A 24,771-nucleotide genomic window follows, 5' to 3' on the forward strand; every position below is an offset into this window, starting at 1 on the left:
GCTTCAGAGATTATTCAAAATGTATCTACAAAACTAGCTGAACTGACTTATGGTATTTTCCTGTATCTATAGAATTATAAAATTAGCGCTTTACTGTAAACACAAAACCGACACAAAAAGCAGGATATTTTCTTAGGAGCAGAAAAATCCGTAAGGAGCCTCTAGAATATAAAATATTAATTTAAAAGGCCTTCAACAATTTTTCCCTAGCATGGTATCAATACTATTAGTATAGAAAAATCTTAACCAAACTCAGTTTTTAGTAAAAGTTTTCAGTGCAGTGCCAGTTTTTTTTAAATAAATCTTGCAAAACTTCTTTGGACATTTTCATTTGAACAAAATTCAAAAAAATATTTCACCACCTGTTAACCGAAAAATTCTTCGCACTAAGTAGGTTTTGATACCTAAGCGTTATAGCAACCGCCCTTTGTTCTTGATCTGTAATGGAACCGATTTTATGTGTCCACTCGGAGATAATCACCTTAGCCTGATCGAGATAAAGTACTATGCAGGTATATTTTAATTAAATATTTAGTATATAGAGATGGTTAGGTATTTAATATAATGCGTTCTGGGTGGCCTGCTTTCAACAATTCTATGTTGTAATGATTTTTTAAGTACTATATGTTCATCATATTTTGGTATATTTCATTAAGGTTAACCTAACTTCACTTCTTTGGTGTGATCACTATAACATGTAAGCACCCAATTTTTTTCAAAACCCGTTTTCAAATTATCGGTTACTATGGGTTGTGACTCACCCTTTACTAGGTTGCAGCTATTGCTGCAGTCATGATATTTTGTACGGGATTTCCTTTCAATATTGATATTTCTTATTTCAGACAGTTAACATCAATATCGATCTCACAGCTAACCACTGGGGTTATTTCGAGCTAAAACTCTGTCCCTCAAATTATGATTCAAACAAGGAAATGCAAGCCTGCTTCGACAAATATCCTTTGAGGATCGCTGGAACAAATACGACAAGATACGAAATAAGTAAAGATACCCCTAAGAAAGGTACCTTTAAATACAGGATTCAGTTACCTCCAAAAGTGACCTGTTCTCATTGCATTATTCAATGGACTTACTATACAGGTAATATATGTCACCTTCTTGTTCCTCATTAGCAGAGCACATTGTCCTATAGTCAAGGCCGCATCCAGGGTGAGGGCAAGGGGGTTTGACCCCCCCCCCCCGAAACGTTTGTCTCACTCGTAAAAAAGTAACAAAATGAATATACACAAATTTTTAATTCATCTTTTCATTTTTGTAAATTCCCCGAAAAAATTCGCAACTCCCCCCAAAAAATCCTGGATACGGCCCTACCCACAGTCACAGATTTATAGATCAGTATGTACATGCCACCAGCATACGAATTATTCTGACGTGCATTGTCCTATGGAACCACTTTATATAGATATCAAATTTATCTAGTGTATGGAACACAGGAAAGGCTATGGGAGAAAAAGGTTTAAAACAGGAAGACAAAACCCTTATAGATTTAGAGTACGCAGGTAATGTTCGTATCCTAGGTAAAAATACTGGCAAAATGAATAAATTTTAATAGGTTTCGAAACCCCAAAGTAAGATAACAGGTTCAAGTTGCATAAATTAAGAATGGAGCATGGTCAACATGGTACCCAAATTTCATCTAAGTAACATCCAAGTATCACTATTTCAGACTAGTGCGCTTACACACTGTCAAATAGTAAGGCTCCAGGTGTTGATAGTGTGGTAAATACGTTTTTTTTTTTAAATGGTGGTTGTGAGGTTAGAGACAAGCTACTGAAAATTTTGAATATGATTTTTGAAAAAGGGGACGTTCCTTGCGATTTTAGTCAATTACAAGTAAACCCTCCATAAGAAAGTTGATAAGGGCGAGTGTGGTAATTATAGAGGCATTACCCTGCTTTCTGTAGGAAGCAGATTACTTAGCACGATAATACATTTTAGACTTAGAGATGCTGTAAATATAGTTTTAAGACAACAACAGGGCTGTTTTAAGAAGGGTAGACAATGCGTCGACCAAATTTTCACACTTAGATTAATAATTGAGAAGGGCCTCAGTCACCAAACGCCTTCTATCCTCAGTTTTACAGATTATGAGCAAGCGTTTGATCCAACTGAGAGATGTTACTTTGACTCTAACTCTATTCAGCAAAAATTGAACTTATTCCGAATATAACTCCGACTCCAAAGGGCCTTGCATCACATCTGTTGCTTCGACTCTAACTTCGTTCAGCAAAAATTGAACTTACTCCCAACATAACTCCGACTCCATAGGGCCTCGCATCACTTCTGTTGTTTCGACTCTAACTCTATTCAGAAAAAAATCACGAAAACTCCGATTTCAGCCCCAAGCCTTGTACTGTAAAGCTTTTTTTTTAAGGAAATACATGGGGTATCTGTCCTGACGGGACTGGAGCAGTGGGCTGTGGAAACCAAGAAACGTTTGTTAACTGCGCAGATGTTTCAATCGTTTCTGGTTCTGGATCCAGGCCTGGACCCGCCACTGAGGAAAACCCATTCCAACTATATGTGTCTAAAGATGGCCAACTAGCGTCTCCTCCGCTTTCACCGGGTCAAGAGTTTGAGCCACTTGTTGTTGAGTAAGTATTGTTTTACAACTGGTTTTGGATTTGGGTGGCGAACGTGGTCAGGCAATCTCATTCGCACAGCACATCAGTATAGCTATTTTAGTTCTATAATAATCACTAGCATTGTAATTGTTGCCAACAACCCCAACCCCCAAAAAGACCATATAAAGCCCAGAGCCACATCTACAAAACATTGCTGATTCTGCTGCTTTGAATTGACTTTGTTTTAAATTTTTAACTAACTGTTGATGAGAAATAAGCACAAAAAGTCAACCTTTATCAAAAAAGCACACAACCAACAAAAAAGCACAAAAGAAATAAGCACAATAGACAACTAAAAAATAATCAAACTTTTTATATAGCCTAGATCTGGCCCAATGGGAGGGAGAGGAGGAGGGTTAGGACACAATTTCAATGAGAGTGATTATTGTATGGGAAACACCATTGAATGGCGAAAGAAATGGTGTAATTTTTTTGTGTCTGATTTTTGTCCTATAAGCAAAATTTAACAGGGATTGATTAGTGTTATATACTCCTAGAATATGGAAACTAGTTCCATTTTTGAAATAACATTAATAAAAGGTGGGCCACGTTCAACATCCTGTAGGTGGGCTTAAAAAACGCTATTTTTGCAACAGGACCAAGACATATGTCTGTTCAAACAAAACATCTATACAAAATTTTCTTTCAGCTAGGGGTGGGACGTTCTTAATATCGAGTGGGCGATCATTACGGCACAGATCTTTGATACATTCTGAGACATGACCTTCAAAGTATCTTCAAAGGTAAAGATAGATGTCACCCTTTTCCACCAAAACTTGTAGAAATCTGGGTTTTACAGCTGATGAGAATGTTTCATGCAAAGAACATCGAAAGTTAATTGGTAATAAACTTTCAAGATCCCTTGGAGTCGTCCGCCACCTTAAATTCCGTTTTCCGAAGAAAATACTAAAAATGATTTATCATTATATATTTCATCCTTATTTGTCTTATGGGTGTTCCATGTGGGCAAGTAATTTTATTTCTTATTATAAAAGAGTTCAAATCATCCAAAATAAAGCAATTCAAATCGTATCTCCGGTTTAACATACAGATAGTATCAACCTTCAATTCTAAAGTGCTAGGATATTTGATGAGTCGGAGACTCGGGATTTCCAGATTCCAATTTTTTGCTTTAAATATTTCAATAGCCTCATTTCGTCAGCATTCTTAAATATGTTCACAATAAATCAAGATCTGCATTCTTGCGACATTCTTGTGACATCGTCCAAGAAGCGCCTTAAACAAAAAGAGGTTCATTTTTAATTAAATTTTTGCGCCAAATATTTGGAATCAACTACCATTCGATATCCGGAATTCGAATAATCTTTTTTTGTTCAAGCGAGCAGTGAAAGGTCATTACAAGAAAATCGTTTAACGTTCTCTTCATTCAGACCCCCTCCCCTCGTTTTCTTCTTTCTTTATTTCTAGTTACCTGTTTCCATAATTTACTCTCTTTTTTATGTAAAGTTATAACTTTAGGTTATTTTTCCTTTCCTTTTTTTTCAGTTTTAGTGTTCAGTTGGTTTATTCCGTTTGTTGTTTGCTGTTTAATTAATATTAATTATCTCCCTGCCCTAGCCAAGCACTCATTTCGTGCTTTCCTGGCAGGAATGTCATATTTTGAAATTTTTTTTACGTTTAAATAAATAAATATGGAATGAAACATCAAGCAGAAGGCGGAGTGACGAATTGGCAGAAGGCAGAAGATGGTTCATCCCAGTTTTTGAGAAATGATTCAAAAAAGTCAGTTTCATCAACAGTTGATTCTTCAGAAAAAGAATAATTGACAATTAATTTGAAGGGACAATTATATTTGTTTTTAGTCCGTATTCTTTATATACGCCGTCGCTTTACTTGGGGGCTCTTGCCATCAGCCCTTTCACGCTTGTTCTCATGGTGTCATATTTTCAGTTTGTTTTTAGCTTTTTCTTTCAATTTTTGTAGCCTATATCAATTCTTAAGGTCGTGAGTGAATTTTCCCGACTTTAGATGTTTATTTTTAGCCGATTTTTCAGTGTATATACAAAATGACAAATATAGAGAAATAGACTAGCAATAGGGTCAAAACACATGCAAAGGAACGGCAGGTACTCAAGAATTTGACACGTTGTATCTAGCAAATTTGTCAAAAAATTACACCGAAAGTAGACCGAGAGTACCAAAGAGCGGGTAAGCCCTAGAATCCGAGGGGAATTAAAGCCACAACATAAGCAGGACAATCTGTCAGTGCTGGATGGCTGAGCTACAACGTTAGGTGGGCTAAAGAGCAAAGCTTCAGCTGCTATACCTAGTACTTTGCTAATATATGTGTCTACACATAATCAACTGTCAATTTACTTATATGTTCAGTGCTGGATGGCCGAGCTACAGCGTTAGGTGGCCTAAAGAGCTAAGCTTCAGCTGCTATGCCTAGTATTTTGCTAATATATGTGTCTACACATAATCAACTGTCCATTTACTTATGTTTTCAGTGCTGGATGGCCAAGCTACAACGTTAGGTGGTCTAAAGAGCGAAGCTTTAAGTGCTATGCCTAGTATTCTGCTAATATATGTGTCTACATATAATCAACTGTCAATTTACTTATATGTTCAGTGCTGGATGGCCGAGCTACAGCGTTAGGTGGCCTAAAGAGCTAAGCTTCAGCTGCTATGCCTAGTATTTTGCTAATATATGTGTCTACGTATAATCAACTGTCCATTTACTTATGTTTTCAGTGCTGGATGGCCAAGCTACAACGTTAGGTGGTCTAAAGAGCGAAGCTTTAAGTGCTATGCCTAGTATTCTGCTAATATATGTGTCTACATATAATCAACTGTCAATTTACTTATATGTTCAGCGCTGGATGGCCGAGCTACAACGTTAGATGGGCTAAAGAGCAAATCTTCAGCTGCTATGCCTAGTATTTTGCTAGTATATGTGTCCATATAATCAACTGTCCATTTACTTATATGTTCTTTCAGTGATTCTTTAGAGCACTATGGCAGAGACACTCTACTCGTGAAAATAGAGGATCTGTTTTAAAGCTACTTTGTGATAATGATATCCAGGGATGGATTCAGTAGTGACAGCCCCCATTTTTGAGGGCAGAGAAAGACTAGACAAACGAGTCTGCGAATAATATATACTAGGGATATATGTATTTATTTAGTTTTCCTTTTTCAGCTCCCAAGTTTGCCTTGCTACCGGCAAATATAAAGGAAATAAAAAACGTGATGAGTGGTGCATGACCAACTGTTTGAAGTACCCACCTAATTGTCCACAAAGCCGATGCAAATGCATGTAAGTATTTTAATACCCGAATTCTAGGAGATAACAAAAATACTATGTCATGATCTTAACAACAAGTTAAAAGGAAATTATTCCATACTGAAAATTGAAGCCACTTTTGGATAATAAGAAGCCATTATGTCAAACGTCAATACTCAAGATTGCATCCTTAAAAAGGGTATCAAAATGTTTGAATTGATACTCCAGGCAATTTTCAGTTGTCACTCATTAAGTCAAAATACCCGTAGAAACATGTCAATTATGAGCATAGATAGATTTATTCACACGAAAAGCCCAATTGGGCCATGGTGACATACACAAAACAAGTGAAAAAAAAAATACAGCAACAAATACAGACTGAAAAGACATTAAACTAATTATTTAAGAAAACATCACGATACCTCATACCTACCCGGACGAACTTTCCAATATTATTTATAGTTAAGTAACACCTACTTCTCAAAATTTCCGAAATCTCATATATACCAGTATTCATTTAAGATGGGCTCTGTTTCAGAAGTGGTAAAAAACTCATCAAGGAAAGAAATAAGCTGATTATTTTTACAGCTGGGTTACATTTTACTAGGGATATGGCATGGCATGTAGAATAGAATAAAATTTAGGTTTTTTTTATTTTTAAATTAAAAAGAAACAAAACACATAGAAATCAGAAATAACGACAGACAATGGGGAAATTCTCTTTTAAGACTTTGACATAAAAACAAATGTGAAAATTAAGCACTGTTAATTGTCTCCTCTTTTGTGTCCAACATTTGTATTTCTGTTTCTTTTAAATATATCGGTTTTAGATAACTTCGAAGACCACACTGTCTTTCCATGACGAAAATATAACAGTTCAAAATAGGGATGAAACCTTTTAATTGATAGTGAAACAAATATAAAATTTTTAACTGGATATTTCGAACACATACAGTTAAAAAATTTTATATTTGTTTCACTGTCAATTAAAAGGTTTCATCCCTATTTTGAACTGTTATATTTATATCAGTTTTGATATAGTTGGAAGAGGTATTGTAACCAGATAGCTTTCAAAAAACAAATGAAATATTCAAGTATTGTATAAGCATTCAGATTACGAAAACAAACTATTCCATGCAGAATTACTGAAGCAAAGTTTATGTTGAGTTTCTTAGGATAATAGGTGGATGTATTTCAAAACAGAAAAACCAAATGAACAAACTACCATTTTCCAGATTTATTTAGTCCAGTAAGTGAGAAACCACAAGAAAAGTAAAAAGTTCTCTGGCAAGGTTACGTCCAGACTTTTTATTTTTACAAAATTGGTCTAACAAAACGCATCCAAAATTTGTTTATATGCTTGTTTGTTACTTTTTTACGAGCTAGACAATATCTCGGAGGGTTCAAATCCGGTAACCCTCCCCCTGGAATAAACCTTGTTCTTTGGTTTCCAGGACACAGATGCTAAAGGTCTAATTACAGGATAAGGTAGACACTGGCTAAAAGATTCCGGCCTTTGTTCAAAAGACAACCATTTAAACTGAGTTCATATTTATTAAAATTGATTACTGCGCTGTCATAGACTAGATAGTTCACAATAACGTAATTCTTGATCTATGTTTTCAGAACTGATTGTGTTCCTATCGGTGGTCTAGAAAGAATTAAGGGAACAGATGTATTCTGTCACATCAACTGCTTGAGATACCCACAAGATAAGTGCCCAACAGACAAATGTTCATGCAGCTGAACTTCTTATAGGATATCATTTTCTTTTTAATTTATTCTATAACTTGCATTTAATAAAGCGTTTTTACTTATTTCTTGTAACTGCCGTATGAAGTACTTACTAGGTTCCTTACTGTAATGCATATACAGGGTGGAAGGGAATTATAGATTAATCAGGGGGGAAGGGAAATAAAAAAAATCCTATGAATGTGCCCAACGATAGTCCTACAAGAGACATTGATTCCAAATCCTTAAATGAGAAGACACTGTATCAACTGTGAATGCCCCAAGGTTCACATAGCTGCATTTTCATATAAGAAAGAATACTATTTCTATTTTCCATGAGACTTCATCTTTCTTCTTTTTTTTGTAACAGGCTCATTTGGGGATTTCTACTCAGTCCCATATTTCTAACTTTGCCGTTTACATTTGAAAAAATGGTAGATAATAATTTGATATTAAAGATCCTGCCTTTTTTGCTATCTTCTCTACAAGTGGTATTTCCCACCAAAAGAGAAAGCAAAGCCATTAAAACAAGGATATATGTGTTTTCTAATGGTTTTGATGATGAATAATTTATATTCGCGGGGAATGGTTGATCCAATCAGGTGTGCTCAGAATCAGCCAGCAGACAAAGGAATCAGATTTTAAGACAAAATTTGCTTGGACCAAAGGGCCTTACTATGTGTCTCCTGATCTTAGAGATAAAAATCCATGCATAATTATGATTTTAAGAAAGTGGAAGATGCATGGAATGGGCTAGCAACCTTGCTACAAAGGCTAAACAGATCATTGGAGGCCCACTTAGAAATTTTTACCAAGGGCAAAAGCTACATTAGAAGGATAGTTACTTGCCCTCAAATTAATTTTACCCTTAAAAGAAGGGTAACATACATCCAAATTTTAAATCAAATTCTGAAAATTTCTAGATGCTCTATTCTAAATAATGATGGCAGGAAAATACTAACTAATGCAAGGCATGTTATTCTTTACTATCTCTTAGATAACATATGTTAGCAAGTACTTCCAAATGGTACTAAAACATTTGACGTTTTGTAGATTTTAATCCAGCATCTTGCTTGTGATGAAAAAACCTATCTAAATACTTTTTTTAAAGAATGCTCTAAACCTTGTCTTCAAAACAGTTTTATTTTGCATTACACAGCAATTTATTTTTTATTTTTGGCGACTTTTTTGTTGCCCAAAAGCTTCATTGGTTTTGGCTCCATTTGGACAACTTGCTCAAGCAGCTGCTGTTCTAAAGTGTTATTGATTGTCTTGGTGAGGTCTTTCCTCAATTTCTTCAGTTCCACCTTATTTGCCTTCTGCTTAGAAAAGCCTCTTTCTGAAAAGAATTAAGAACATTTAGAATGGTGTAACAAAGTGACCAATTCAACTAACTAGCTAACCAAATAGGGTATTGGAAGTTTTTTTTTGGTGTTTGTATGATAAACCCCCTACCACTCAAGTTGTTTATGCATTAACACACTGCAAACCCGTTTTTTCGTTAGTTTCTTTCAGCTTAGCGTGAGGCAAGACAATGAGAAGTGACAGAATAGATGGAAAATACATAATTTGGGATATATATTTACACATTATTGGAGGGGGGTTGATAAAGTATTTGGACAGTGTGAGGTTAGAAAACAATTCTTACTACATAATATGCAGAATAATTGTACCTAGCACATTAGGCATGCAGACCAGCTTGACTTTACCCCCCTCCCACAATAACAATAACATTCTTTTTATAAGAGTCTCGTGTACAAAACTTCATCAGTAGACTTTTTGACTGAAGAACCAGAGCCCCTTGAAGAGCTGTGAGCCTGATACTTCTTGTTCTTATACTTTACACTTGATACTGATTTCTGTTTCTTGCCAACTTTTGTTTATCAAAATGAATAAAGGTTAGGAAAACTAAACAAGTTTGTGTGAATCTATTTTTTTCTATTTCAGGTTAAATGTTCTCTGTTTCTATTTCTCCTTGGACCAGTTATGGCCCAAGGTATGTGTGGATTTTTTCTGATTCTATTAGTTTACATTAATTTTTGTAAAATATTTTTTGCCAATTGTTGAAAAAACAAGCAAAATCAGAAAAAGTATGTTCATAGCCTTGTAATATACTATACCTGTTATGGGGGAGTCATGCAACTTTGTTGATGGTTTAGAAGTGGATTCTTGTGTCCAAGGATGGATCTGGAAGACGAATTTAGGTGCAATCGTCCCCCTCTTGAGAAGGTCAGAAGTTGCACTGATTACAGCATTAAAGAGACCAAAATACTAATGGGGGAGCCCATGTTTCCCCCAACCCAAGATATTAATTTTGTATCTACCCACTCTTTGAGTTTTGCCCAAAATCTGTAATCTTGTTGGAAAGGAGAGGCAGGTTAGGGCTGTACTCCTATCTAGCCCCTGTCTTTGACTAAGAATGGGTGTTAGAGGGATGTTGATCTGGTGCTTGTGATAACTGAAAAGGCTCTCAGGAAATTGCTGAATCTAGATGCTATGGTTGATATTTTTGGAAAAATGAAAACCCGTCGATTCCCAGTGTTGCAATAAAACTGCACATTATTTTCTAATGTCAGATGTATATGTATTTATCAAGCACTTCAAAATTGTTTCTCACTTTTATTAATTGATTTTGGACTAAAATTCCAGATGAGGGGCTCTTTGTATCCTATAAAGTAATTGAGTTAGGTGAATGGGACTTCGACAAACACATTCAAAGCCTCAATGAGGCCCCAGAAAATTCTTGAGGCATCTATCTCCACCCCCCCCCTCAAAAGTGCAATTATATTCAACAGTCTTCGTGTTAAATTAGTGAAATATTCTGAAAGAGATCTACAGCTCAAATGAGATACAACAGAAATTAGTTTTACTTAATCATGACCTACAAAGTTTTAAAATTTTCTAGGTCTATTTCTAAAATTATAGGAAAAACCCTTGATATGACTTAGTATGCTTCTGAGATCATTGAAATTGTGTTTTTAATACCTAGAGTCAAGGAAAAAGAGACACAAACGCCCAAAATTAAAGTAATATATCCTTTGCCAAAATTTACATAGGTTGATGTTTAGTCAGTAGGTATGTAAGAAGTCATTGAATTTAGTTGTTATGGCTCATACTGATTGATGCTACTGACAAACCTAACCTGTCTCCTATGTCATCTTCTAAGTCCTAGAAATCAGTATATAGCCTAGTAGAGATACTGCTACTACTAACAAACCACTACAGCACAAAGTCACAGCTACACATGCTCCTCCTCCATCCCAAACTACTCAAAACCTCTTTACATAATTCCAATAAGTTCCCACTTCTTGGGGACAACACTTCACAGCATCCTCCCACCCCATTTGGGGACAACCTGCTTTTTGCTTGGCCCTAGACATCTGGCTGACAAGAACTATCTTAGGCAATCTGTCATCCTTCATCTGCAGAATGTCTCCTAGCCATCTTATCTATCCTCTCAGAATGGTCCTAGAAATCTTTTTTTTTTCTTTTTTACAAATTACTATCTTAGATACCATTAGTCAGTTGAGTTTAGCTTCCAATATTCTAATCTTGATTTGTAGACTTTTCTTCCTATTTGTTCAAACTTTTTTCAACTGTGAAAAATACCCTGGGCTATTCTACTTTTAATAAATTCACTATACCCCCCCCCCCCTCTTTACTAACAATACTATCTAAGTAAGTGAACCTGTCCACTCGATTGATCTTCTTGTTACCAAAACCACCTCTTCACCTTTACTTATTCCTAGTCTTAGCAACTTAGTCGTCTTGACATTAATTCAAGCCTATTCTTGCACCCTGAACTCACAAGATCTCTAAAACTTCATTCGTTTTGCTAATATTTTTATCTAGGAGATAAAATTGTCAGCATAAAAGAGAATTTTGTTTTCCCATTAGGACAAAGTACATTTCTTACCTTAACCACAGCTATGTTATTCCCACACATAGCACTTATCATCTTAATGTATTTGTCTGTTATGCCAAACAAGAATTGGGCATTCAATAAAAGTCTTCTATCAGCTGAATTATGTGCTTGTTCATAATAAATAAAACTGAACACTAAAGAAAATTCAGTCGAGTAGAGACAGTACCTTGAAAACGCTACCACATGCTGTATTTTAGGCCCTCACATTCCTGAAGGAATCAATTACCTAATTCCACTACTTTTCGAGATAGCAAAAAGGCCCTCATCCAGAACTTTACCAGGGATCTGTAGAGTTTACCCAGTTTCCCTTAGTAATAGTGGAATGAGGCTATTGCCCAGATTGGTGGCATTGTATTTTACAACTCTTTCCATTTAAATTGACTCCTAGCCAACCCTCCTCTATAATGTCAGAATATAGACCTAGGCTAAATGATAGGCTAAGTTGTCTCTGTTTTTTTTTTTTTGCATTTCTTCCAAATTAGCTTTTAGGCAACTACTGACGAAGAGGAATAACTACAGACAAGAATGTGGAAATTAAAAAAATTAGAAAACAATTTTTTTTGTTTAGACCTCTATCCAGAGATTAGGAAGACAGCAGGTATTCTGAGACTCAACTAGTCTCAGCAACCCCCATTTGGAAAAAATACCAATTTTGACCCTCAGACATTATACCTAACAAATATGTGTGCACAAACTAAAGTCAAATTAGGCATCAACCCAGTCAGTTTGATTGATCATTCATCAAACCTGTGGAGGTAGAAAACAATTGTAAGGAATAAGAAGAAGATACTGTTGAAGCTCATAAGCCAGAAACCCCATAGAGTTGCCTACCTAGTTATGTTCAAAGCTGTATAGAACAAAGTTTGAGGCTTGTCCAGAGAATTGGCAGAGAAATACAAGGAGGCCATCACAACAACCTCAAAAGCCAACCTCAAGAAGTTCTGGAAATATGCCTCTGCACATAAGCCTGGTAGACACACAGTTACAGAGCTGAATGGTAATGGAATCCAATCCAATGACTCCCAAAAGATCGTTGATGCCTTGAATCACCTGTCTACAATAGTATTCACACTTCCAGATGCTTCCCCCTTCCAACTTCACCACACAACATAATTAACCCTCAATAGTGTCCAATAATTGGCTATCAAATCTGTGCAAAGACAGGTGACAAAATGCATAAAGGGTCTGAGAAAAAGAGCATGGATGTTGACTGCAGAGCCTGAAGCTACCCACTCTGACATACCATCAACACAGAGGCAATATGACAATGACCTATAAGTTGCTCCAGTCTGATGACAAAAATATGTTTGAACCTGCCTGGTTGTCAAGCACCAGAGATCATATAGCAAAGCTGTTCTTCAAGAATGCCAAGACAAAAAAAAAAACAAAAACAATTCCTTCTACAATTAAATAATAAGTCTATAGAGCAGCCTAAGCATGATGATGGTGGGATCTACAATAATCAGTAGCTTCAAAGCAAATTTTGGCAAGGATCAGGTAACTAAACCATGGCTCATTCAATGGGATGCAGCAGATGTCCCAAAACCCCATCATCACTGACTGACATACACGTGGTATGTCCATATTGCTAGCAAGTGCAATTTAAGTCAATAATAGTGGATAAGGCTGAGCTTGAATCTTGGCTTAAAAATCTAAACAAGTTTGTTGGGTCAGGTAGCCTTTATCCACAACTCTTAAAGGAAACTCACACCCAATTAGTACTGCCACTCTCAAGGCTCTTCCCAAAGTCTATTCATGCCAGTCATAAAATTTGACTGGAAAGTTGCCAACTCTCACCGATATACAAAGGAGGAGACAGGGGCAAAGGTCCCAATTATTGACAAATCAGTATTAGCTCTGCTGGTGGGAAAATCCTAGAAGGTATTGTAAATGCTGCCATTCTCAAACATTAGGCCACAAATAACCTTTTATCAAAACAAAAACATGGATTCTGACCAGGTATATCAGTTGAAACAAACTTGATTGACTCATACAACAACATAATTGAGCTCTTTGATAAAGGTCTCCCAGTGGATATGGTTCTGCTTGACTTTGATAAAGTCTGTCATCAAAGGCTCCAGTTAAAATTGAGAGCAACTGGAATTGGAGAGGGTGTGGTGGACTGGATAATGTCTTTCTTGAAGGGAAAAAAGATGCAAGTCAGAGTTTTTGATGAAAGTGGTAGAGCTTACTACTTTGAAATAACAGAGTCCTAAAGTGGGGTGCCTCAATGACCTGTTTTGGGGCCTACACTCTTCAATGTCTACATTAACAATACTCTAAGAAACATTACAAATAAAATTAGCCTAAATGCTGGTGACTTGTGACTTATCGGACATGTCAACACGCAGCAGGGAATGGCCTCAATACAGTCAGATCTAGACAGCTTTTGAAAATAGGGCAATATATGGAGGCTTGAGCTTAATGTTGAAAAGTGCAAGGTTCTCCATTTTGGAAGAATAACCTACAATGGCGATACTCAATACCTTCAAATGCTGGTATGAGGCAACTGATTTCCAGGAGTATATTATGAAGAAATTTAGGGGTTATTGTACATGAAGACCTTAAATTCAGCTGCCACATCTGAGCTACAGTAGCAGTGGTTAACCAAACTCTTGGTATCATCAAGCAAACAACTACCAGTGGATCCCCAGCAATGGTTACTAAACTCTATAAGAGCTTGGTGAGACCAAGATTGGAATTTGGAATGTGCATTGACACACCAATTAATAAAACAGACCAGATTGCTCTCAAATATGTCCAAAGACAGGTGAAAAAATGTGTAAAGGGCCTCAAAGATAAAGAATTTACATGCTGACTGCAGAGCCTTAAGCTACCAGCTCTATCATACCATCAACAAATGACCAACAAGCTTCTCCAGTCTGATGACAAAGACACGTTTGAGCCTGCCTGGTTGTCAAGTACTAGAGGTCATTCAGCAAAGCTGCTCTGCAAGCATGCCATGGTAAGAAAAAGAAAGTATTTTTTCTACAGCCACATGATAAGTCTGTGGAGCAGTCTAAGCAAGACAACAGTGGGACCTACAACCATCAACAGCTTCAAATCAAATCTGAACAAGGACTGGTAACTAAATCATGGCTCACACAATGGGAAGCAGCATATGTCCTGCAGCCCTATATTCACTTACTGGCATACACTAGATTTGTCCATACTGCTAGCAAGTACAACTTATGGTAAAGTTTAGTTTAGAAGTGGTTAAAAACTAAATTAACACTACTTGGTGTTGTAGTGAGTTGTTAGCAGCATAGTAGAAAAAACTTCATTACTGAAAATCCAGTAGACTATATAGAAATCATCAGGGTAAATATGCAGACCAATGGCTCTCCAGAAGGAGGCTTGCTAGAGACAATGCCTTTCCAGAAGGAGGCATGCTAGAATATAAACAAGGGCATTTTTAAGATTGCTAATTGTATATTTTTTTTTTACAATTAGAGCTGCATTTGTGACAATTCACCCCTGGCCCCCTCTCCTTATAAAACCCTAGTTATATACAAAACTAACATAAAACATAAAGGGCATCATTAAATTCCCTATCTTATGCTCCTTTCTAATATAAGCCATTATCCTGACAGTGTACACAACCCTCCATGTGGACAAATATAACCCTAATTGTACATTTGTTTGTTCTTCTTTCCATTGATTCACATTTTATAAGAATAATTATACTCAGGAATTGTATTTTTAAAAACTAGAACCAAGGAAAAGGAGACTGAAAAGTCAAACTAAGCCAAAATATTTATAATCAAAATTTTGACTAGTAGAGATAGATAGATAAATTTGGAGCAGTTTATTTTATGACCTATAAATGAGGTGAACATACCACTAAATGCCTTTTTTTCTCTTTCCAAAAATAATAATTGCTTTACTTGAAAATTCAATTTTAAGCCCATTACAAACCCTCAAAGATTATACCTTTCTCTCTTATTTTTTGCTATATAAAAGGGTTAAAAACAAAAATTCTTACTTCATTTATGCCCAGAAAAATTGTAGTTAACACATTCCAATTGTAGCTCCACTATACCTTAACCCCCCTTCCTACCCTTAATATGGAAACATATAACCTAAATTATATATTCCAGTTAATTTTCCAATTAACTCACTAACAATGTGGCTAAGAATAAGAAATATAATTAGAATAAGAACTTGACTTTGGGTCCAGATATAACATTGATTTGTTCTAAAAATTAGATTTAATCTCCCTATTAATGTGTAAATATATATCCTGAATTGTAGATATGCAATAAATTTTCATTATTTTGACAAACTGTTAAATCAGTTTGAAGAAAGGAGTGACCTATAGAAAATACAGAGCATATATGTCACTCAGATACACAGGGTGTATGTTTGTACATTAGCAAGGGGGAGATCAAAGTTCATTTCTAAAACAAATGAATGTTATAGCCTATTTGGATCCAGGATGAAACTCAGATTCTAAATAGGCTATAGGCCATTTGTCTGTTTCTTAGCTACCTCATTAGTGACTTAATTGGGAAATTTACCTATGTTTTCTGGTTCTTGACTTCATTAGTCAATTCAATTTGTGAGTAAACCAGCTTAAACAAGAAGGATGCTATCAACAGTATAAAAAAAAGAAGAAAAAGGTATATGCTTTGTAAAAGGCTTGAATTCCTAAGTAAGATCCTTATTATAGGGCTATTTGGAGAGAGCTAAGAATCAAGTGGTAGCCTATGTTTACCTTATTTGTAGGTCAACAGCATAAACTGCCCCAGATTTATCAATACATATGCTTGTCATGCATACAACCTTGTAATCCTAGAAATAAACAAGAGCTCATATGGCACTTGTGACAAAGCTGGAAGAGCCAAGAGCTCATATGGTATGAGCTCTAGCAAAATTCTAAGAATCAATAGATTGATTTAAAAGGATTATCAGAGGCTTAATCCTGGCCAGGATTGAAAATAAGAGCTCTGAGTCATGAAGTCCTTCTAAATATCAAAATTCATTAACATCCAATCACCCACTCATAAGTTATAAACACCTCATTTTTTCTAATTTTTCCTCTCCCTTCAACCCCCTAGATGGTCATATCAGGGAAAACAGCTTTATCAAGCCAATTTGTGCAGCTCCCTGACATGCCTACCAATTTTCATTGTCCTAGCATGTCCAGAAGCAACAAACTCGCCAAAGCACTGAACCCAAAGCCCTAACTCCTCCAAACAGAGCATATCCAGCACAGTTACATCAATCAAGTATCTATGAAATTTGCTCATTCTACCCACCAAGATTCATTCCAATTCTTCCACTCTAAGCATTTTCTAAGATTTCTGGTTTCCCCACTAACTCCCCCCAATGTCAACAGATCTGGTTGGCATTTGAAATAAGAGCTCTGAGACATGAGTTCCTTCTAAATATCAAATTTCATTAAGATCTGGTCACCTATTCTTAAGTTAAAAATACCCCAATTTTTCTTATTCTTCCAAAATAACACCCCCCAGCTCCCCCAAAGAGAATGGATCCATTCCAATTATGTAAATCCAGTATCTATAGCTTGTGCTTATTCTTCCCATCAAGTTTCATCCTGACCTCTGTACTCTGAGCGTTTTCCAAGATTTCTGTTTCCCCTTTTTAACCCCCTATATCCCCAAATCTGATTCGAATTCAAAGTGGAACATCTGAGACATAAGATTCTTGTGTATATCAAGTTTCATCAAGAACCAATCACCCCTTCATAAGATAAAGATACCTCAATTTTCACATTTTCCAAGAATTCTGGTTTCCCCCTCAAACTCCCCCCAATGTAATTGGATCTGGTTGGGATTTAAAATGAGAGCTCATTTTTTCTAATTTTTCCAAATTACCCTTCCCCCCGATTCCACAAGAGAGAGCAAATCTGGTCCAATTATGTCAATTGTGTATCTTGGACTTATCTTATTCTTCCCACCAAGTTTCATCCTGATCTCTCCACTTTGAGCATTTTCCAAGATTTCCAGTCCCCCCCCCAATGATGCTGGATCTGGTTGGGATTCAAAATAAGAGATCTGAGTTACAAGGTCCTTCTAAATATGAAATTTCATTAAGATCTGATCACTCCTTTGTAAGTTAAAAATACCTCATTTTAAAAAAATTTCCGAATTAACCCTCCCCCCAACTCCCCCAAATAGAGCAGATCTGTTCTGGTTACGTCAATCATGTATCTAGGACTTCTGCTTATTTTTCCCACCAAGTTTCATCCTAATCTTTCTGCTTTGAGCAATTTCCAAGATTTCCAGTTCCCCCCCCCCCCCCCCCAATGATGCTGGATCTGGTTGGGATTTAAAATAAGAGATCTTCCAATTAAGTTGCTGGTCATCGGTTACCCTTGCTTGCACACTGTTTTTTTTGTTTTTTTTTTGGATTGATATTTACTGAGTGTCAGTTGTTTTGTGGGTGGGTTCCCATCTAGTGGGGAGTTGAAGATTTATTTATATTTATTTTATGCATTTGTTTTATTTCTTTTTTTCAAATAGGGGTGCTATATTGTTATACCTGGTCTTTGTCAATCAACCTTGTGTCTCTGGCTTGACCCTTTTTTTATAGTGTGTGTGTTGTACAGAGGTTTAAATACAAATCTTGAATCTTGAGTTACAAGGTCCTTCTAAACATGAAATTTCATTAAGATCTGATCACTCCTTTGTAAGTTAAAAATACCTCATTTTTTTAATTTTTTAGAATTAACTCTCCCCCAACTCCCCCAAATAGAGCAGGTCTGTTCTGGTTATGTCAATCATGTATCTAGGACTTATGCTTAATTTTCCCACCAAGTTTCTTCCCAATCCATCCACTCTAAGCATTTTCCAAGATTTTGGGTTCTCCCCAACTCCCCCCAATGTCACCAGATCCAGTCAGGACTTAAAATAAGAGCTCTGAGACACAATATCTGGTAAAATTCTAGTTGATTAACTTTTGGCTATCTCAGAAATGGGTCAGGTTACAAGAATGAAACTTTCATGGATGGGTCTAAAAGCTATAGTATGTCCCAGGAAGGTATTTTTAAGTATCCACCTCTACTCCTTCTCCCTCTAGAGGGCCCTGAAATTCACCTACATGACAGGTCTATACCTATTGGAATTTTGACAAAACAATATTTTTCCTTAATATTCAGTTACCTTTTCTCTGCCTTTAGTTCTAAAAATGCAATTCCTGTTATTTGAGTAGAATTCTGAGCTATAGCAACGATTTTTTTTCAAAATTTAGGAAATGTATTTGCATACCTTCAGAACCTTATAAATTGAGATTGAGCAAAGTTGTGAAGCTGAAATCAATTTTGTTGTACTTTGTTCAAGCAGAAGATCTATTTTGCAAGGTTTCACTTTTATAATACACAATTTTTAAAGGTCAGGGCCCTCTAGAGGGAGGAGTGGAGATAGGACTTCAAAATACCTTTCTGGGACATACTTTAGCCTTTAGACTTATCCCTGAAAGTTTCATTGGCTAATTTATAGCAAACCATATCACTAGCTTTTGTATAAATTGAATATACCACTTGATGCCTTTTTTATGCTCTTTACAAACATAATAATTGCTTCTGCGTTAAATTGATATTTAAGCACATTTTTTGCTCTTAAAAATGGTGAATTTCCAAAAAGTTATGACAGTTCATATAATTAACATACCAATAAAGCAAACATATCACTTGATGCCTTTTTTTTATGTTTTTTTATGAATATAATAGTTGCTTCAACCACTAATTCAAATTTAAGTGCTTTTTAAGCTCTTAATAATGACAAATTTTCAATTAAAGTATGAGTTATCCATTGTTTCCAACAAAATAATACTACATTTTCTCTGCACTGTTTTCAATAAAATAATACTACATTTTCTCAGTGCAAAGAAGAAAATGCCATAACATTAGTAAAATTGATTTATCCAAATTAATGTTGGAAATTCATTGCTAGTGTATTATATAACATTAAAAAATGGATTTATAATGGAACAGTAAGTTTGAGATCAATGTTTTAAAGTCTGAGACAAATGTTTTTAACCTTTTTTATACCCCATAGGGTAAGACAACTGGTACTAGGACACTTTGACCACTCTCCCTATTCTGGGACAGAAACTTTGTTTCAATTACAACATACCTTAAATTGCAGCTTGGAGCGATATAAGGATTCAATATAAGATATCCTTGTGATGCTTCATGAGAAAAAGTAATTCGTTTGGTGTTGATTGTGGCTGTTAGATTAGACTCTGCAGCTTCCCAATTGTAAAGGAACTCCTGGCAGAGCCATTCCCTATCAAGGTGGGACTTGAACATGTCAGTTGAAGTAGCAGAAACTGTTTCTTCAGAGAGCTGGTTCCACATATTGATGATTCTTTGGCTGAAGAAGTGGCTTCTATGTCTACTTGTGGAATGCTGCATGGAGAGCTTCAAAGAATGTCTTCTAGTACCAGAATGCAAGGGCTGTGCAAAGAGACCAGGAAGGGTATTTTTAGAGAGGATTTTCTTGGTTAAATAATGTCACCCCTTTTCCGTCGGTATGCCAGCGTTGGCAGCTTCAAACGACGTAGTCTTTCTTTGTATGGAAATTTATTCATGTTGGTAACCATCTTGGTGGCACAATGCTGGACATCCTCAAGCAACTTCTTATCTGTTTTGAAGAAAGGGGCTGCTAATGACATTCCAACCTCCAGGCGTGGATGTAAAAGCGCCTTATATAACTTCATAAGAACTCTAGGGTGTCAACTGGAGATGGTTCTTTTTATAATACCAAGGGTTTTATTTGCAGAAGATGAAACAGACTTAGCATGGCTGCTAAACTTTAATTGGTAATCTACAATAACCCCAAGATCTCTTTCATTGGAAACAGCAGAAAGGAAATTGTCTTGAGGGAAATACTTATGATGCTTGTTATGTTTGCCAAAATGGATTACATGGCATTTGTGAACATTGAAAGTCAGAAGCCAAATGTCAGCCCATCTTCCTAGACTATCAAGATCTGTTTGAATTGATTGCTGGTCAGAGGGAGAAGCCCCTTTTCCAACTAGTTTTGAGTCATCAGTATAAAGGGTAATAAGATTTGAAAGAAGGGTGGGTAGTTCATTAACATAGAAGTTGAAAAGTGTTGGTCCAAGAATAGTGCCCTGGGGCATGCCACTTAATACAGTTGTGGGAGAAGAGAAATGAGAAGCTCTTTGTGAATCAAAAACTCTGACACTCTGTGATCTTTCAGAAAGGAAGCCCATAATCCACTGTAGAACACCTTCGTTGACACCTGCAGCCCTCAATTTGATTATGAGGAATTCATGACAAACTTTATTGAATGCTTTGGACAGATCAAGAATAATCATGTCAACAGGAAAACCCTTATCAAGCAGTGTAGTCACTAATTCATATGTTTGGATAAGGTTAGTGTCCACAGATCTACCAGATCTGAATCCATGTTGTGATGTGGAAAGGATATTATTGACCTCAAGATGTTCAATTAGAGCTTTATTAACAAATCTCTCAAGCACCTTAACAACTGCAGAGGTGATGCTTATAGGATGGTAATTTTCTGCTGAGTCTCTTTGTCCCTTTTTATGGATTGTGGTTATATAAGATGTTTTCCAATCATGTGGTAGTTCCCCATTTTGAAGAGATAGCTGTAACAGCATGCATAGGGGGTAGCTGAGAGCTTTTTGACACTCCCTAAGAAGACATGGATGAACACTGTCTGGTCCCTTTGACTTATTTACATCAAGCTTCTCAAGGCTATTGAAAACCATTTCTTCACTTACTGACAGATCAGGCATAGGAAAAAGCACTTCATATGATGGAGGATCTGGTGAGGAGGTACCTGACTTTAGGGTAAAGGCAGAAACAAATTGTTTATTTAGAATGTCAGCCTTATCTATTGGAGATGAGTGTAGTACACTGTGGTCAACAAGGTCAGGAATAGTATGATGATTTGGGTTTTTAGAAGAGACATGTTTCCAAAAAGATTTTAGGTTCAACTTGATCTCAGAGGCTAATTTTTCCTTGTCGGCAGATTTCAGTTTTTTTTTAAAAATCTGTTACACAATTCTGTACTGCATTATAAAATGACAGGGTCTCCTGGTTCCTCTTCTTCATATACTGTTCACAAGCTCTAGATTTCTGGTTAATCAGCTTCTTAACTTCCTTAGTGAGGAAGGGAAGTGTTTTGGGCTGTTTCCTAAAAATAACCCTGGAATGTTTCTTTTCAAGAGCAAGAAGAGTTTTTCCGAAATTTAACCACAACTCATTGATGTCACTTGTTATAAGCATTGACCAGTTTGCAGATGAAAGTTCCCGCTGTATTGCCTCATAGTTGGTGAAAGTCTGAGAACATGTCCAATACTGGGACAAAAGACTTTAATCTTGGAAACCCAATCTATATATTTTTCTGGGTTGCTTCCAAAAAACCTGTTGTCTTTTGTCCTAGTGTTGGACATGTTGCAATCTAACAAAAGATTCTGCCCCAGAATAGGCAGAGTGATTGAAGTGTCCCAGTACTGGTTGTCTTACCTTATTTAGGACAATTTTAAGAGCTCAAAAAGTCCTTAAATCTGAATTTGAGGTAGAAGCAATTATTATATTTGTAAATAACATAAAAAAGGCATTGAGTGGTAGATTCACATTATACAAAAGCCAGTTATATGGTTTGCTATAATTTAACCATTTCATTTTCCTAACCTAACCCATTTCTGAGATAGCCAAAAGTCAATCAACTAGAATTTTACACAATATCAATCTAACCAGCCATTTGTATATAAAATACCTCATTTTTTCTAATTTAACCATCCCCCCAGACATTTGAATCAGGGAAATGATAATTTCTAATTTAATCTGGTCTGGTTCCTGATACACCTGCCAAATTTCATTATCCTAGCTTACATGGAAGTGCCTAAACTAGCAAAAACAGGACAGACAGACCAACAGACTGACAGAATTTGCAATTGGTATATGTCATTTGGTAGATACCAAGTGCCATAAAAAAAGGTTGAGATGGTAGCTTGATAACACCTTTTCATGGCATATTTTTAGGCCTTTGATTCATTCCCAAAAGTTTTATTTACTAAACTCAACTACTTTTCAACATAGTAAGGAGCCACTGAAAAAGAAATTTACCTAGATTTGAATGGGAATAAAACAAGAGCTGTCATAGCTTCAGGTAGCTAGGTAAGTTGTTACTAAGCCTAGCATAGCAATAGCCAAATGCAGAAACTTTTCAGTTTGGAACAGGAAATAAACTGCAATTTAAGCCTACCGAAAAATATGAAAAAAATTACGTTTGGCTGGCTTATTTGAAGTTGACTTTTTATTGAAAGTCGGTTTTCCCTTATTGACGTGACTGCCTTGTGCCATTCTTGTACACGTGGGAATAATTTGAATATTATAACATTCACAAATTTAAGAACGAAACGATCTGAAAACAGACACGAAATTTTTTGTGAAAACGGGCTTATAAAATATACCATAAAAATACATACAGACTTATAAAGTCAAAAATGTAGACTAAAGCTATGAGTGAAAGGAAAAGCAGTCTTTTGAACCATACATATGTATTGGAAATAGGTTAAAATTAGTTTACAATGTAGGACTAAAGTGCTAAGTGTTATGCTCAAGAATTCCCACAGTCACATCTGATAATAAAAAAAGCCGAGGTTTTCGAAAATGTCGTGTTCATTGTTGAGTAAGATAATATTCATGCTCAAGGCTAAGAAAAACTGCAGAGGCTTGTTTCAAAAGTGTAATTTCAACGCGATTTAATTTGCAATGTCTTCCAACATTGATGTGGGTTTGTATCAGTTGCCATTTGTCTGATTCTGTATACACGCAGGGAAACTCCCATTTCAAGTTGTAATTAAAATAACAACGTTTCAATAGGGTGAAATGGCCATGTCAAAGTAAAAAAAAGTAATCGGATTAACAATAATTCTGAACTACCGAGGTTCCTGCGTTGGATTTGGGGTGTTTAAAAAACAGGCCTTAAATCAAGTTCCTTTTGTTTCTGCATTACCAATAGCACATTTTCGCTTGACATATTTCCCCTTTCAGTAACGCAAGGTGCTTTTGCAAGGTACCTAAAAATTTAGAGGAGGCTATTCCAGCTGAGGTCGCTACGCAGCAGTGAAATATTGCAAATTTGGTTTTCGATGGACAGGTAGATGTTTGGTGCAAGGATGAGCTTCTTGCAGAGCAATGTCAGGGCTGTGCCTGAGGGGTAGCTTCTCTTTACTTTCAGCTTAGTAGTCAGCTAACACGGCTTACACGTTTTAATGTATTTTCAGTCATCTTGTCTTACTTCTGGCCAGAAGAAACGATGCAAAATCCGATCAATTTTCCAATCTGTATTTTGCACAAAATTGACATTATCAAAATGAATTTAGAAAATGCTATAAGGTTCAAATTTGATTGACACATGCTTTTTCTCACATAAATATTCAAATTCAACCTGTATTGCACAAAAAATTGATAAAAATCAAAAATGGAATCAAAATGAATTTTAGGAAAATACAACATTCAAATTTGGTTGGCACACGCTTTGTTTCAGTTAAACATTCAAGTTCAATCAGTATTGCGCACAAAATTGGTAAAAACTGAAAATGGATCAGCGATGTATTCAATTGTCGTTCTTTTCCACGGCATTAGAATTCCATTAAGAAAAATAAAATTTGACCTATGAAAAATCTAAGAAATCCTCTGGTCTTGGTTTCACCTCTTAGCGTAAACAGCGTGGCATTCAATAGTCATTTTTTCCCACGGTATTAGAATGTCATTAAGAAAAAAAAAAAAAAAAAAAATAAATAAACACTGGCCTATGAAAATATCCAAAAATCCTCCGGTCTTTGGTTTCACCTCTTAACGTAAACAGCGATGCATTCAATTGTCGTTTTTCCCATGATATTATAATGTCATTACGAAAAATAAAATTTGGCCTTTGAAAAATCTAAAAAAAAATCTTCTGGTCTTCTTTTCACCTCTTAGGGTAAACAACGAGACATTCAATATTCGTTTTTTCCCATTGTATTCGAATGTCATTAAAAAAAATAAAAAAATAAAACTCTGACCTACAATAATCTAAAAAAAAATAAAAAAAAGAGGAAGGGGAACTTTGGGGGACTCTTGGAGGTGGGATATGTTCCCTCTAAAAAATACCATAGCAATTGATTCATTGGGAAACATAAGTTCTTTGGTTTACTATACCCAAGTGCATGTCATAAGAGAAAAAAGGGGTATCAGATTTGTCACTGTTTTATTCATT

At 35.9% G+C, this 24,771-nt stretch overlaps 1 protein-coding gene and 1 long non-coding RNA gene across 2 annotated transcripts in view; one reads left to right on the top strand and one right to left on the bottom strand.

The window, feature by feature from the left end:
• Positions 1–7,706, top strand: part of LOC136025946 (uncharacterized) — a 15,809-nt gene extending 8,103 nt beyond the window's left edge. Inside the window, exons 3-6 of the mRNA XM_065702043.1 lie at positions 847–1,098; positions 2,393–2,612; positions 5,806–5,922; positions 7,516–7,706. Of these exons, the coding sequence (XP_065558115.1) occupies positions 847–1,098; positions 2,393–2,612; positions 5,806–5,922; positions 7,516–7,636 (710 nt within the window). The 3' untranslated portion in view covers positions 7,637–7,706. The remainder of the gene's footprint in view (positions 1–846; positions 1,099–2,392; positions 2,613–5,805; positions 5,923–7,515) is intronic.
• A 1,038-nt stretch (positions 7,707–8,744) lies between these two features.
• Positions 8,745–23,148, bottom strand: LOC136025948 (uncharacterized). Its single transcript, XR_010617182.1, has 2 exons — positions 22,796–23,148; positions 8,745–8,959 (listed from the first exon to the last, which is right to left on the bottom strand). It is a non-coding gene; the product is annotated as an uncharacterized LOC136025948 (long non-coding RNA).
• Positions 23,149–24,771: the final 1,623 nt, after the last annotated feature.

Source organism: Artemia franciscana, chromosome 4 (genome assembly GCF_032884065.1).
Source record: "Artemia franciscana chromosome 4, ASM3288406v1, whole genome shotgun sequence".
In the NCBI taxonomy this organism is placed as follows: domain Eukaryota; kingdom Metazoa; phylum Arthropoda; class Branchiopoda; order Anostraca; family Artemiidae; genus Artemia; species Artemia franciscana.